The sequence below is a fragment of the Arachis hypogaea genome, chromosome 3, assembly GCF_003086295.3.
Source record: "Arachis hypogaea cultivar Tifrunner chromosome 3, arahy.Tifrunner.gnm2.J5K5, whole genome shotgun sequence".
In the NCBI taxonomy this organism is placed as follows: domain Eukaryota; kingdom Viridiplantae; phylum Streptophyta; class Magnoliopsida; order Fabales; family Fabaceae; genus Arachis; species Arachis hypogaea.
Genome location: NC_092038.1, coordinates 132,856,068 through 132,872,083, shown reverse-complemented (window position 1 = coordinate 132,872,083; position 16,016 = coordinate 132,856,068). Strand labels below are relative to the sequence as shown.

The following is a 16,016-nucleotide window of genomic DNA, read 5'->3' as shown; positions in this document are numbered from 1 at the left end:
TATATACATCAGTAATAAGACTTTAATAATATTTAATTCATGTAACAGGTTAATCATGTTTTTGTTTGAGTCCAGAATTAGGATAGCTTTGTATTAGCGCTTTTTCTTTTTTTTTTTATTCATTTTGAATCAAAAATAGAATTCCAGTATTAAAGTATTTTTAAGATTATAGATAGATTTAAATTATAATATGGAATTAATTTATATTTATTTATATCTTCTCTTATAACTCATCACTAAAATTATAATGTTTAATTCATTATTTAAACTTGAATTTGATGTAGTTATTGCACTATACTTTTGTGCAGCATTAATTATTCATATTGAGGGGTGTATTTGTAATTGTCTTTAACTTTTTTTTTTAATTACCTTTGTTACATTTGGGCCCATATTCATTGTATCACTTTTTTACCAAATCTTCAAAAGGGTTTCTTTCTATGAGTCAAAATACCTAACGAAAACGGAGAAGAAGTTTTGATTAAATAAATTATTGAAATTCCTTTTGGATGGTGGAGTAGATTTAATGCAGTTTTGGAGTGTTCAAAAGAAGATTTCAGCAGTAGCATCTCCTCATTCGGTCTTGCACCATACCTTCTCCTTTCTCATCTCTTCCGCTCTTCTTCTTGCTGCCTCGCGTTGGAATAGCAACATCTCCTCCAATCATCTCGCAGTTACAATTTGTCTAAAATGTACTCCAAACTTGGACCAAAATGTTTGGCGAAAAATTTCTCATATTTGGTTAGTTGTTTTTTCTCTTTTTAAAAGATATATTTCTAAAATTGTTTGAACTTTTTGACAAACTTTGTCTCATAATAGAGATTAACCACTTCTCTCTGATAATTTTGTACTAACTTTGTTTTTTAATAGATATCAGCGACTTCTCTTTAATAATTATGTACTCAATGTTTGATTTGTAACCAGAAATAATTTTTACATGGATAATAAAAATAAAATTCAAACAAAAGATTGTTTTTTAATAATATTATAGCTTAATAATATTTAGACATGGAAAGATTTAGTTTTTTTTTGTGGTAATAACTTAAAAATAAAAAGATTTAGTTTTTTTCTTTCTAAATGTAAACAATAATATATGTTGCCGTGCGAATGCACGGGTTGCTCTGCTAGTTTTTCATAAAATGACGCCATCCTTTGCTCAAGTTCTGTTTCTTTTGCTAAAATTGGTAAATGTTAACCACATGAAATTCAGGACAATATGCAGCATAAATCTTAACTACATGAAATTCATTTTGACATTCGTTAAATGCAATTATTAGTTCAACTACTATGACTAGCTTTTAGTTTCCCTTCACTGAGTGAATATTCAGTCTATTCTAAATTGGAATATAGCTTACAACGAGCATGAGGCAACAAATAGTTTGATCAGACAACTACACATGAAAATTGTGCTAGTTTTAACTATTATATAAAGTTTTAACACCGTAAGGAATTAACTTGTTTTAAATCCGCTTATTGAGGTGAAAACAACAGGATGAGAATTAGAAACAAAATAGCCGATTTCCCAATAGAATCCATATCCAAACATGCTTCGAGATGTTACTTTTTACAGTTTATTCTAACAAGGTATAAAACAATATAGATTCTACTCATACGTGAAAACAACCAACACACAACATTCAACAGATAAGTCTGGTTTGATTTCATTTAACACATGTATTACAGTATTAGTAGCTGAATTGAACATTCACAGTAACAGAAACAAGCAATCAAAATCATACTTTTAGAGGACTCTCTACCTTAGAGAAAGAGAGGGGAAGTGGGAAAACAGCAAGATAAAAACAAACCTTACACTTTTCCTCTTTTCTCCCCTTTTAGGACTCAGATATTGAACTGTTTTCCTTTCTTTGTTTTTGCTGTATCAGGGAAAAAAGAAGAAAGAGGGAAGAGAAAGAGGTGATGGCATACATTCCGCCAACATAACCCCACTCATGCTTCCTGATATGAGAATGAGATCATGGGACATAACAACTACTCCAATTTATATTATATATAATACAAGAGAAACTATAGAGCTTCCACATATACAGATCATATATAGTCGTACGTAGCTAAAAAAGGTTTCATTCTTTCATTGAAAAATTTCTATTGTGTAACTCCACAGTGTAACTCTTTCCTGAAAGAAGCAACAAACAATGGAAAATGTGCAAAATAGTATACAATTGGTTCTCTCAACTGATGCAAAGCCAAGATTCAAATGGACTCCTGAACTTCACCAAAGATTCATTGAGGCAATTAATCAGCTTGGAGGTTCAGAAAGTGAGTATATAGTACAAACTACAAAACAATACCTTTCTATTTTAGTATTTTTGAGATAATTAAACATCTTAGGCTAATGTATCTGTATTAGGCATTTCCCTTTTCTTCTTGTTACTTTCACTGATTCCAAATCATGGAGTTCTTTTCTTTTACCAACATATTGTGTGTTTTTTTTTCTGGTCATTGCAGAAATATAGACTTGGGAAAAGCCAACTACAACTAGAAATCTGTTTTGACAATAACTTGTTCTGATCAATGATCATTTTTTTTCTCTTTGGTACAGATTGCAGAGAATTGAAGAACAGTGAAGGTCCTTGTAGCAGCAGGGAAGAAAGTATTGGGACACAGAATGAGATGACTGAGTAATAATTATAATAGTTAGAACATTGATCAAAGTAGTTGAATGTTTTTTCTAATTGGTATTAAAAATTTCATTGATCAAATGTTATGTTCAACAGAAGCATGCAAATTGCTGAGGCTCTCCAAATGCAAATGGAAGTACAGAAGAAACTTGATGAGCAAATTGAGGTAGGTAGCTTAATTAGCTACCAATACCTTATAATATAATATATGATCTAAATTGAAATTGGAGCATAATATGTTGAATCAATTTGGATCATAATTTTTCAGGTGCAGAGACATTTGAAGCTTAAAATTGAAGCACAAGTGAAGTACTTGCAATCATAACCCCAATTAAAAGCTCAATCTGTCATGTTCTATTCTATTCGATTATTCCATAGCACCCAAATATAATATTAAGCAAACAAAATACTGAGAATCTAATAAGCTAACCTCAACAAACCATTAATTCGTAGGGCAGAACAAAACACAATCGCAAAAGATATATAGTCACATAAAAATCCTCAAAATTTAAACCTCTAACATAGCAGTCTCGTTCCAAAACCGAAACACCGAAATTAACAGATGAGAAATTAAAATTTAAAGAGTAAAACCCTAAATGACAGAAAATTAAACGAAATTACGCAGCAGCCTTCTGGTAAACATAGGTGAGGCCACACTTTCCGCAGTAATGGCGATCAAAGTGGTTGGCCATGAAAGTTCCAGCACCGCACTCAGCGTTAGGGCACTCCTTCCTAAGCCTCTGAACCTTACCACTGTCATCGATCTTATAGAACTGAAGGATGGCGAGCTTCACCTTCTTATGCTTGTGCTTGATCTTCTTAGGCTTGGTGTAGGTCTTCTTCTTCCTCTTCTTGGCGCCACCGCGGAGGCGGAGGACAAGGTGGAGGGTGGATTCCTTCTGGATGTTGTAGTCGGCGAGGGTGCGACCATCCTCGAGCTGCTTGCCGGCGAAGATGAGACGCTGCTGGTCCGGTGGGATGCCTTCCTTGTCCTGGATCTTGGCCTTGACGTTGTCGATGGTGTCGGAAGACTCCACCTCGAGGGTGATGGTCTTCCCCGTTAGGGTTTTCACGAAGATCTGCATCTTTGCGGACGGCAGAAGGGGGAAGCTACGCTGGAACTCAATGAATTTGGAAGCGGAGGGTTCATATGGTGAGCGGGTTATTAGGGTTAGGGTTTGAGTGGTGTTTTGGGTGGGCTGCTGTTAGCTAGTTGGAGGCCCATTATTAAATGGGCCAAAATTTAAATTCAAATAAACTTTTTTTTTAATTTTTAAGTAAGTAATTGAATTTGAGAATATTTTTTAAATTTTATATAATTTATAAGTTATTATGCTAATTGCAAAAAATTATATTAAAGTAAATAGAATTATTATTCTTATTAAAATGTGAGGTTATATTTATACTATTTAAAGAAAATTTTAATTTGATATTCTTTTATACTGAATTCTGTTTCTAATATTGTTTCGACAAAATTGAATTAATTTAGAAAATTTTATTTAAAAATTTAAAATTTGTACTAGTTAATTAAGAAACTCTATTTAAAATTTGAAATTTGAAATTCTAATACTAATTCATAATTAAGTGACTTTTTAACTATTTCGATTTTTAAATTTAAATTTTTTTACTTGCTACATTTATAAATTTTCTCTTTACTCAATTTACATTGTTATCTTTTAGATTATTTCTCCACAATAGAAGTACTTTCATTATTTCTCTCTTTTTAAATATTTTTTTAAAATTTACATAATTTATAAGGTTATTAATTTTTAGATTGTATTTAATTTTATTTATTTTTATCGACAAATAATAGGATTGATACTACTTATGACGAAACTAATAACAAATTATTTTTAAATTAACAAATTTCTATATTCCTAATGAACAACGAACGTTTAATTAGAAATTTTTTTTTAAATTTAAAATTTGCACTAGCTAATTAGAAAACTCTATTTAAAAAATTAAAATTTAAAATTCTAATACTAATTCCTATATTCTTAATCATGAAACTTCTAATGTCTTCTTCAGATCAAGATGAAGGTAAAATAAAGAGATTTACTAATTGGATACTTGTTGTTGGAAATGAAAATATTGGTTCTGTTGTTGGTGATGAATCAGAAATTGAAATTTCAGATGATCTATTGATTACAACTACTGATGACCCTCTCTCTCATTTGGTAGGCTTTGCATATCCAAATTTGTTGCAAAACATGTTAGATTATAGGTATTTATAGAGTATGATAATTTTTGCACCCACGCTTGAGAGTGTCGAGAAGGTAAACGATTTTGTCTTGACAATCTTTTCAGGGATGAAAAAGGAATATTTGAGTTCTGACACATGTCAAGCTGATGAGAATGAAGATGTACAACAAGAGTGGTTCACACCAAAGTTCCTAAATGACATCAAATGTTCGGGACTATCCAATCACAAGTTGACTTTGAAGTCAGGAGTTGCTGTAATGCTACTGCGAAACATATACCAGACTTCAGGTTTATGCAACAGGACAAGATTAATAATTTAACGAACTTGGCAGCAACGTAATTGGAGCGACGGTAGTGACTGGTAGAAATGTTGGAGATAAAGTGTACATTCCAAGAATGAACTTGATTCCTTCAGATTCAGGATTGTCATTTAAGTTCCAACGGAGACAATTTTTATTAACAGTATTTCTTGCAATGACCATTAACAAGAGTCAGGATCAATTATTATCACATGTAGGACTTTACTTGCCAAAATCAGTGTTCACCCATGGACAACTTTATGTTGCTTTGTCAAGAGTTAAGAGTCGCAGTGACCTCAGGGTTTTAATTCTAGATGAAGATGGCAATCCGAAGTCATCAACAACAAATGTCGTGTTCAAATAAGTTTTTAATAATATTTAAGTAAGAATAATATTATTTTTATTTTAATAGCATGTTATGATTTATACTTTTATATAAATATTTACTGTAGATATAACTAATTTATCTATAACTCTGTTTTCATATTTGAGATGAAATGTGTAACAAGGAGCACAATATCATATGCCAATTGCTTTTCTAATGAAGTTAGTAAGATACTAGGTTGTCGATAAATTTTTATTAGCCTTTTGATATAAAACTTAGTGTAAAATTGACATACTATTATTACAGTTATATATGTTTTATTTTTTTCTTGTCTCCCTCCTTATGGTTCAAGAATATTATAGACTTCAAACTCTTCTATTTGCTTTTTTCTTTGAATAAAGATAAAACAACATATTCAATATATTTATTAGGGCAATTTACCCAAATAAATAAATTTGGTGAAAACTTTACTCAAATACACAAAACAGATTTCACTTACGTTTTTGTGCAATTTCCACTTTATGTAAACCGTGGTAAGCTACCACGGTTTCTGATTATAACGTAAACCGTGGCAAGCTACCACGGATTATGCTTTTTTTGTTTTGTGTGTAAACCGTGGCAAGCTCCCACGGTTTACAAAGAGAGAAATATAACCATAAACTGTGGCAAGCTCCCACGGTTTATGAAGGGGAAATTTTAATCCTAAACCATTTATGTTAAAGTGTTTTATTGCATCAATGTGGTATCATTTAGACTGCACATGATAATTGTGACATAATACATGTATATAATAGAAGCTCAAACCGCTTAAACTATCAAATACATAACAGATAGCATATTAGACAATTCTCAAACCTTTTTAACTATTAAATACATGGCAGATAATAAATTCCAGAAGTCTGAAATACATAAGGCTAAATAGCATGCGAAGAACATAAACTAATATAGGGACCGGACATGACAATATGACATAACTAATCAGAATTCTCAATGATGTCGCTGTCATCATCGTCGAACTGACCGAGCAGGTGACCTCCGGTGCCACACAATGGAGGACGCCTCACCCTCCTAGGTCTCTGCCCTGCCGCTGGTCCTGATGGCTGTGCGGGAACGCCGCTGAATGCTGAGGCTGGGGTCCCTCCTAATGGGATCGGAGATGCTGCAGGCTCGTTGAGGTCAACGGCCAACTGAGGAAGAACATCGTAAGTCTGTGGCTGCGGATCAGCAAACCGGGGCTGGTCGTCAGGCATCTATGGCCTATAATGGGTCCCATCATCATCCATGAGCATGTCTGCTATATCCCTATAGAATTCTGACTCAGTAACAGGATCATCGATGTCCATCCCAACAGCCGCGGTGGTATACCCAGCAAACGCATCTGGGGCGACATTCCCAAAGAGCTGAGAGCTACTACCCACATCGTAGGTCGGCTGATCCATAGCTGAGGCTGAACCAACTACATCCTCACCAACACCATGCTGAGTGCCCTGATCATCAACGGAAGGTACTCTACCTCGAGCCCCTCCACGGCCGTCCTGCCCTGCCTGTCGACTGCCTCTACGTCGAGGAACACGAAAATCTGCCACATCTCCATGATCAGCTCTAGGGATGTCCTCCTCTAAACGGTCAGCCAGCTCTCGCCACTCTCGATTCGTGGTACGGGTGCCTATACGCCGACGCCGATCGGCTCGCCTGTTATCTGGTCTGTCGTAAACGTGCACTCTAGGAGGTGCCTGCGACGACCCTCTATGACGAGCCTCCTCAGTCAACACAATCGGCTTAGGATCATGAAATGCAACATCTGGGGATAGGAATCTGTGCGCCACACGGCACCACCACTCCAGGTAGTCTGATGATGGACCGGGATCAAGGACTCGATCGACCCAGATGACTGAATGAAGCCGGTTCTCCCAATGTTGATGCCACTCCCGATAATAGGTGGGGAACCACCTGTCCCCACCCCTGCCATCCTTTGCATGTAGCCAATCTATGTTCAGAGCTGGCTCAGGGAGATGTTGAAGACCGCCAAACTGTGGTAGAACCCGGTCGACCTGATGCCACTCAATCGCAGCAAAATATATCAGGCTAGTGACGGTCGTCCATAGCCTACGGTGCTCGTCGGCTAGTATCTCCGAGTGAATAACAGCACCAACCTCGGCAGAAGAATAAGGCTCCCACACAAACTGTATCGAAATAGTAAGGGTTTCGTCAGAGCACGACACTTAACATAAACCACTAAAACTAAGAGCAATAACTAAATGACTCACATCGTGGACACGCAATCGATCCAACGAAAGGCGTGCAGACACTAATCTCTGATCCCCTGGATCATTCCTCGGCATAAACGTAGCCCACCTACAATTTTAATTGAAATCATGTCATAACTAGAAATAACACATGATGTTGAACAACTTGTGAACCGAAAATAATAAATCGTACCTGGAGGCAAGAGGAAACCCGAATACATCAAACCCACTAGGCCTCAACATGGGAAACCTCCAGAAAATCTAAGACTGTAGAAGCTATAGTGGCCCGGCCAAGTTAACAACGTTTTTGTTCGTCCCACGACAAAGACATCTATACAACCAGGCCAGTGCAGCCGAACCCCAGCTATATCTGCCCAAGTCGTCCAACGATGCCAAATAAGGCAACCAACGAAGGTGGACCCGGTTTGCATTTTTGTCCGCAAACCGCTGAGACGACAATAGCATCATAATATAAGCACGTGCATATATACGCACGGTCTCATTAGTAGCATCTGCTGGGAGAACCCGGAACCTCTCATGGAACCATGTGTAGCACACTGTCATCTGTTTGACTTTATTCTGTGGAGGTAACTCCCCAAACAACTCGCGGAACCATACCCATGCTGGTCTACCCTGCTCCATCAGATTCTCAAACTCAGTCAGGCACCCGCTGACGGGCTTACCATCGATCGGCAAACCCAGTTGATATGCCACATCTTGCAAAGTAATACTGCACTCACCAAAGGGCATATGGAAGGTGTGCGTCTCAAGACGCCACCGCTCAATAAATGCGCTAAGGAGAGGCTCATCAACCCAGAACCACTGGCTGTTCAGCCTAGCCAAATGATACAAGCCCGCCGTCTCCAGGTAGGGTATAATCCGGTCGTGTAAGGGCATATTCTGTTGTTTGCTAACGCCGCTAATCACCCTAGCAGGCTGAAAAATGTGGGCAACAAAATCCCTCAACATACGACCATTACTAATAACATCAGACGTAATTTATAAAAAATTATTACAAGCCTCACATTATTTTTCTTAATTCCCTAATTATAGCAATAACAGTGATTATAATAATAAGCGGTCCAATTCTAACAAAATCTAAGAGTAACAATAATAACTACCATTATCAGAAACGAGGACAACAATAATGATAATAACAATAACACTACTAATACTATGCACTCACAATAACAACAAAAATTAAATGTAAAAAAATAATTTTACTAACAATAACCATAATAATATCAATATTTATATAAATAGTAATGATATGAATAATAATAATAATAATAATAATAATAATAATAATAATAACTAACCTTGGCATCGATGTATCCAGCCACGTGAGCGACGCCATTTAATCGGTACAAGCGATCCTCATCCTCCATACTCCACCAACTAAACATCTTTCCAACCTTCTTTACTTTCCACAGATTCTCTCAAACCAACAACCCCCAAATTTTGCTTTGTGTCACAAATGATCTGTGAGAAGTTTCAGCGGATTATGTATTTATAGGCACTCACACGTAAACCGTGGTAAGCCATAGCGGTTTACGTGCAGCTCGCATTCTTCATAAACCGTGGGAGCTTGCCACGGTTTATGGTTATATTTCTCTCTTTGTAAACCGTGGGAGCTTGCCACGGTTTACACACAAAACAAAAAAAGCATAATCCGTGGTAGCTTGCCACGGTTTACGTTATAATCAGAAACCGTGGTAGCTTACCACGGTTTACATAAAGTGGAAATTGCACAAAAACGTAAGTGAAATCTGTTTTGTGTATTTGAGTAAAGCTTTAACCAAATTTATTTATTTGGGTAAATTGCCCTATTTATTATATAATGACAATGATCGTGTTATATTAAACTCAAAAATTTATGATTATAAAATATTATTTTTAATTTAATATGTCAAATTTAAATATAAATCCGTACATTACACGAGTTTAATAATAATAATAATAATAATAATAATAATAATAATAATAATAATATACCAAAAATATAATAATAACATACCTGGTCAACAATCCAACCGTTGGGTATATTATACTATCTTTGATGGGCTTTTCTGGGCCATGCAATGTGCAGAATGTCCGAGAGGGGTATAGGATACACATTAAAGTTTCGGATAACAATGAGGGCCAACCTTTTCTTATGAAAACAAGGCTGCATGAGGTGCATCTGGATGAGCTGAATGAGGACCGAAATAATGGCGCACAAAAAGAGGACGGCGGATGTGAGAATATTAAAGTATTAACAATCAGGGAAGAGTTGGGGAATCTTTTTAGGAGGAAGGAGGCTCAGCTGAATCAACAGGTCAACGAGGATGTCACTAGACAAACAGAGAGGGTGAGAGGAGTCATCAGTCATGTTGCAGGCCAGTTGTGGAGTTATAGAGAAAAACCAAAAATGAAGAGAATTGTTAATGCAGCTGGTAGAGCCATGATTCAAAGAATGCATAATGGAGAAGAGTATTATGTTGAATTAGCTGAGGACCAGCAAGACATGGATGAGGATATTGCTACTGTGGCAAAGCAGAGGACTGTGAATCAAGGTGCGTTACAGCTGGCTTTAGACATAGGAATGAATCTGAATCTCAAAAGGAAGAAAGATACAAGCAGCTTCACAGACTTTAATGACATGATGAAGGAAGAAGATCTGAGTATGGTAAAATCAGGTAAGAAGTTCAAGAATGATGCGGGAACAGTCATGGCTGAGGAGGCGGGCCTTAACATGCCCCACCAACAGCCATGATTGTTGTCAGCTGGAACTATCGTGGGATGGCAACCCCCTCGATAGTGTCTGAACTCAGAAGTATATGTAAATCTCTTAGGCTATCCCTTTTGTTTTTAATGGAGACTAAAGCTAGCAAACTAAGTTGCGATAGAATTAGGAGAAAGTTAGGTTTTGTTAATATGTTTTCTGTGGAGTCCCGGGGTCTGTCCGGGGGGCTGTGCTTATTTTGGAAAAGTAATATAAGTGTTTTTGTTTATGCTTGGTGTGAAAATTTTATTAAAGCTAAGATTAGCACTGTGAATGATAAGGTTTGGGAAGGAATTTTTGTTTATGGCCATCCGATTATAAGAGGCGAAAGGAGTTATGGAACGATTTAGCTTATGATAATAATAACCTGGACGAACTGAGAGCTTTCATAGGTGATTTTAATGATGTTATCACACAACAGGAGAAAGTAGGGTTGCACCCAAAACCGGCTAGTCAGATTCAAGCCTTTAGGAATTTTGTTGATAAGAATGCTCTTATGGATTTGGAATTACATGGGACTGAATACACTTGGTTTAGTAATCCAAGGAATGGATTTATCACCAAAGAAAAGATAGATAGAGTACTTGCTAATTGGGAATGGAGAAGAGCTTTCCAACATGCCACTCTTTCTGCCTTACCAGCTATAAGCTCTGATCACACACCTTTAGTCCTCAATGTTAAACCCAGGGAAAAAAGGAGCAGATGCTTTAAATTTGAGGCTTATTGGGCTGATCATGCTGATTGTGATAATGTCATAAGGAGAGGATGGAGCAGTACTTATAATAATGGGGTTGATCGATGGGCAAATTTAACTCGAAAAATGCATGACTGCAAGAAGGAATTGTTCAAGTGGAACAAGGTTACTTTTAAAAGGGCAAATGCTGAAATACAGAAACTGAAGAATAACCTCAAACAAGTACATCAAGGAGAGTACTCGGATCGACAGCAAGAGGAGATTAACAGACTGAAAATGGAGATTACTAGACTATGGAGACAAGAGGAGAAGTATTGGGGTCAAAGGTCGAGAGTAAAATGGTTGAAATTTTGGGATAAGAATACATTTTTTTTCCATGCTTCTACCATTCAAAGAAGAGATAGGAATAGGATAGAGAGATTGAAAGACATTAGTGGTGAATGGGTAAGTGGGGAGAACAATATTCTTAAGTTGGCTGTAGATCATTTTCAGAATCTTTTCAAGACCTCTCACAACTTAGATATGACTGAATGCATAAGCAAAATTCCTATTAGGGTGACTGAAGATATGAATAGAGAGCTCATGAAGGAGGTTTCTGATGTCGAAATCAAGGAAGCTACTTTCAGCCTGGGCAGTCTCAAGGCACCAGGCCCAGATGGATTAAATGGTCTCTTCTTTCAAAAGTATTGGGTAGTTGTTGGAAAGGAAGTTTGTGAAGTAGTTAAGAGTTTCTTTCATGATGGTAACATACCAAGCAGCATAGGGGAAACCATTATAGTATTGGTTCCTAAGACCAATTACCCGGAGACTCTTAATCAGCTTAGACCCATTAGTTGTTGTAACTTTGTTTATAAGATTATCTGTAGGGTGATGGTTATTAGGCTAAGAAGGATCATAGACAAGATTATATCTCCCATTCAGAGTGCCTTTGTGGGGGGACGCCTAATCCAAGATAACATGGTGATAATGCAGGAAATGTTTCATGCTTTGAATAAAAAAGGGAAGGATTCTTCTAGGAATTTGGCTATTAAGATTGATATGAATAAAGCTTATGACAGGTTGGAATGGTCATTTCTAGAAGCAACTCTTAAGGCTTTTAGGTTTAATCTGCATTGGATTAAGATGATGATGAAGTGTGTGTCACAAGTCACTTATAAGATTAAGATTAATGGAATTTTGTCTAGGAGTTTTACTCCGCAGAGGGGACTAAGGCAGGGAGACCCCCTATCGCCATACCTGTTTATCATAGCGGCAGAGGTTTTTACGATCCTTATGGATAAGGCTAGAGAAGAAGGTAGAATTTCTAGAGTCAAAATTGCTCCTACTGCACCACCTATCTCACATATCCTCTTTGCGGATGACTGTATTATTTTCTCGAAAGATAGTGAGGAGGAAATATACCAGCTCATAACAATTTTGAATATGTATACAGAAGCCTCGGGGCAGAGAATTAATGTAGACAAGTCTGGGATCACGTTTGGGAATCAAATTCCGATTAAGAATAGAGTAGAAATAGAGGAGATTTTAGGGTTGCCAGCTTGGGATAAACCAGGTAAGTATCTTGGGCTTCCGGCTCAGTGGGGAAGATCAAAGACTCAAGCTCTGAGGTGGATTGAAGAGAGAGTGACAGATAAGCTAGGTGGATGGAAAGAAAAACTCCTGAATCAATCTAGGAAGGAGATTCTCATCAAATCCATAATTCAAGCAATACCTACCTATGCTATGAACGTTGTTCTCTTTCCTAAGGGTTTCTGTCAACGTCTTAGCAAGAGAGTGGCTAAATTTTGGTGGGCATCTGCAGGTAAGGATAGGGGTATCCATTGGAGGAGTTGGGACAAAATATGTGCTAGCAAAAAAGATGGAGGAATTGGTTTTAAAGATCTTTATAGTCAAAATATAGCACACTTGGCTAAACAAGCATGGAGAATTTTTTATTCTCCTAATGCAGTCTGGGTTCAGGTGCTTAAGGCGATATATTTTCCAAATGGGGAATTTAAAGAAGCTACGGCAGGTAGGACAGCTTCATGGATTTGGAGAAGTATTGTACATGGTAAGGAGTTTCTTTTGAGGAATGGAAGATGGTTGATTGGGAATGGGGAGAAAGTCAGGATCCTAGATGATACTTGGATTTTAAATATGGATAAGAAGAGACCTGACATTAGGAACAACGATGTCACTCTTGTAAAGAAACTGATTCGGGAAGGTCAGGGGTAGAACATGAATGAACTAAAGAGACATTTTGATGGAGATATTATAGGAAAAATCATTAGAACTCCAGTGAGTATTATTGGAAGAGAGGATAAATTTAGCTGGCCTTTTAAAACAGATGGCAAGTACACTATCAAGACAGGATATCATGTTGCTAGAAAGGAATGGAGCATCAATAATAACAATAACCCATCGACTAGTGATGGTTTCAAGGATTTATGGCAGGAAATTTGGAATTTAAAAGTTCCTCAGAAAATCAGAACCTTTTTATGGCGAGCTTCACATAACATAATTCCGGTTTTTCAAAATTTTTATGATAGGAAAATATCTAACACTCCTATATGTGCAATTTGTCTACAGGAACCGGAGACCACTGAGCATGCATTGTTGCTCTGCCCCTGGACAAGGGCAGCATGGTTTGGAGCTCAAGTTCAATGTTGCCCTACAGCCCATACAGTGTCATCTTTTGGGAAATGGATGCGGGATCTTTTTAAGAACATGAAGTCGAGTACAGGAGGAAGTTATGAGCAGTGTGCCAGTAAGGTTGGTTTTTTAGTTTGGGAACTGTGGAGAGCAAGAAATCAAGCGGTACATCAAAGGTTCAAACCCAACCCACTAACAGTGATTTACAAGGCTAAGCAAATGGAAACAGAATTTGTAGAAACTACAGAAGAACTGACTAAGATCGTTATCAGTGAAAGAAGACCAGTCAGAAGGGTTACCTGGAGACCACCACTGGTATGATGGGTTAAGTGCAATGTTGATGCAGAATTTGTTGAAGAGCACTTTGGAGGGGCAACGGCGGCAGTAATGAGAGACCACAATGGAAACTTTCTCACGGGTTCAAACTCTAAAATAGTGGCCAGCTCGCCTTTAGCTGCAGAAGCGTTAGCAGTTAGGGAAGCATTAATAATGACTAAAAACTTTCAATTGGAAAAAATTGTCATAGAATCTGATAGTATGGTCCTCATTCAAGCCCTGAAGTCACAGGCATCAATTGCAGAAATTCAAGTTATTCTAGACGACATATTGGATTTAGCAAGAAGCATCCCAAATTGTGGATTCACCTGGGTGCCTCGAGAAGGGAATGCTTTGGCACACGAAGTGGCGAAGCTTACACTTGCCGGAACCCTTCAGCAAAATTGGTTCTTTTGCAAGCCACAGTCCATTATGCACATTTTGAACAGAGAGAATCACATGTCAATACAAATGGCGAACAGATCATGAACAAGATAATCTGATTTGGAATGGGTGCTAATAAAATTAAATAAGTCAAATACTAGCATCTATATACCTTTGCAGGCTCAGCTAAGGAGGAATGACTTCATCAACACAATGGCATCATTGGCAGTATCAATTAGGAGCGCAGCTGATTGCAGGAGAGATTGGTGTTGGTGCCGCAGAATTCGTCATTGTTGCAGCCTCGGGTTTTCTCTCTTCATCATTTAGTAGCCAGATTCAGCTCAGCAGATTTTTCTTTGGAAGTGGCGCACTCGCCTCTGAGTGCTTATCCCATCAGGATAAGAAGACTTTGTAACAGGAATAGTGATGCGGAGCGGAAGCTGTTGGAAATAGAGAATGTTGTAACCTTGATGGAGAGGAAGAAGATTAGAGGAAGAAGTGCTGCTGCCCCTTTGCTTTAGTTGGAAGGGGCTTGGAGCTTGTTTGGTCTAGGTTGGGCTTTCCAACTTGAACTTTGTCCAAAAAAAGAAGTTTTTTATAATTAGTGATTAATTATTTTGTTGATATGAAATACGTGTTTTATAAATTCTTTACCTTATCTGTATATATAAAAACTAAATTTGTTATCTATTTTTGTTTAACGGAGAGAGACGAAATAACTTTATTTTTAGTTGGGGACTCAAGTAAAGAGATCTGATATCACCATATTTGTTTGTGTCGTGTATAAAGAGATTGTCCTACTTTATTAATCATCAAGTTGATAGGGATTTGTGGAAGTCGGTTAAATATTTTTAAGGGGTCTAAGAATTTTTCATTTGATGTTTGTCAATAATTTGTTTCTTTTTTATAAAGCTGAAAAATTACAAGTTTAAAATGTAATGGTTGCTTTGGATAACTTCTGCAGGTCTTCTGGAATGAAGGTTAATGTGTAGAAATCTAAAGTGCTATGCTTTAAGAATGTTTCAGCAATAAAAAAGAGATTTATACTGGGATGTCATCCATCAGATTCGTCCAAAACTTGGGCAAGTATCTAAAGGTTACCCTTAGTCACTCTCGTGTGACGCGAGCAGCGTTCAATGATGTTTTGGACAAAACTCTGGGGAAGCTGGTCAGCTGGAAAGGGAGATTTCTTAACAAGGCAGGAAGACTATGTTTGATCAATTCAGTAGTGGCTGCGATTCTTTCTTACTGCATGCAATTATCTTTCTTCTTTAAATTGATATCCAATAAGATAGAATCTATGATGCAGAGCTTTTTCTAAAAAGGTCAAGTTAATGGTAGAGACATGAATCTGGTTAGTTAGAAGGTGTTGGTCACTCCTAAAAAGTTTGGTAGTTGGAGAATTCGAGATCCATTTTGTACTAATGTTACTCTTTTTGAGAAGCTAGTTTAGCAATTTTTTCATCATCCAAACAAGTTATGGGTTCAATTATTGGTGAAAAAATATTGTTCCTCTCTCA

The 16,016-nt window shown here is 37.1% G+C and overlaps 4 protein-coding genes across 4 annotated transcripts; 1 reads left to right on the top strand and 3 right to left on the bottom strand.

Moving 5' to 3' along the window:
* The first annotated feature begins 507 nt into the window (after positions 1-507).
* On the top strand, positions 508-3,764 carry LOC140181914 (uncharacterized). The gene is made up of 4 exons (XM_072227609.1): positions 508-738; positions 1,881-2,274; positions 2,558-2,636; positions 2,733-3,764. Exons 2-4 carry the CDS (start codon positions 2,151-2,153, stop codon positions 2,839-2,841), a joined length of 312 nt encoding a protein of 103 aa, XP_072083710.1. The 5' UTR covers positions 508-738; positions 1,881-2,150; the 3' UTR covers positions 2,842-3,764.
* On the bottom strand, positions 3,063-3,911 carry LOC112791773 (ubiquitin-ribosomal protein eS31 fusion protein). The gene has a single exon (XM_025834733.3). The coding sequence runs from the start codon at positions 3,719-3,721 to the stop codon at positions 3,254-3,256; it is 468 nt and encodes a 155-aa protein (XP_025690518.1). The 5' UTR covers positions 3,722-3,911; the 3' UTR covers positions 3,063-3,253.
* Positions 3,912-6,314: 2,403 nt separating this feature from the next.
* Positions 6,315-8,086, bottom strand: LOC140182797 (uncharacterized). Its single transcript, XM_072230213.1, has 3 exons — positions 7,902-8,086; positions 7,730-7,817; positions 6,315-7,645 (listed from the first exon to the last, which is right to left on the bottom strand). The coding sequence occupies exons 1-3, from the start codon at positions 7,949-7,951 to the stop codon at positions 6,713-6,715; spliced, it is 1,071 nt and encodes a 356-aa protein (XP_072086314.1). The 5' UTR covers positions 7,952-8,086; the 3' UTR covers positions 6,315-6,712.
* On the bottom strand, positions 7,985-9,096 carry LOC140183621 (protein MAIN-LIKE 1-like). Its single transcript, XM_072232084.1, has 2 exons — positions 9,028-9,096; positions 7,985-8,644 (listed from the first exon to the last, which is right to left on the bottom strand). The coding sequence occupies exons 1-2, from the start codon at positions 9,094-9,096 to the stop codon at positions 7,985-7,987; spliced, it is 729 nt and encodes a 242-aa protein (XP_072088185.1).
* Positions 9,097-16,016: the final 6,920 nt, after the last annotated feature.

Coding starts and splice junctions, on each gene's coding strand:
- LOC140183621 (XM_072232084.1), bottom strand. CDS start 9,096: ATGGAGGATGAGGATCGCTTGTACCGATTAAATGGCGTCGCTCACGTG. Junction 8,645..9,027: donor CTGGATACATCGATGCCAAG/GTTAGTTATTAT, acceptor CACATTTTTCAG/CCTGCTAGGGTGATTAGCGG.
- LOC140182797 (XM_072230213.1), bottom strand. CDS start 7,951: ATGTTGAGGCCTAGTGGGTTTGATGTATTCGGGTTTCCTCTTGCCTCC. Junction 7,818..7,901: donor GGGTTTCCTCTTGCCTCCAG/GTACGATTTATT, acceptor TTAAAATTGTAG/GTGGGCTACGTTTATGCCGA. Junction 7,646..7,729: donor ATCGATTGCGTGTCCACGAT/GTGAGTCATTTA, acceptor ATTTCGATACAG/TTTGTGTGGGAGCCTTATTC.
- LOC140181914 (XM_072227609.1), top strand. CDS start 2,151: ATGGAAAATGTGCAAAATAGTATACAATTGGTTCTCTCAACTGATGCA. Junction 2,275..2,557: donor TCAGCTTGGAGGTTCAGAAA/GTGAGTATATAG, acceptor TCTTTGGTACAG/ATTGCAGAGAATTGAAGAAC. Junction 2,637..2,732: donor ACACAGAATGAGATGACTGA/GTAATAATTATA, acceptor TATGTTCAACAG/AAGCATGCAAATTGCTGAGG.
- LOC112791773 (XM_025834733.3), bottom strand. CDS start 3,721: ATGCAGATCTTCGTGAAAACCCTAACGGGGAAGACCATCACCCTCGAG.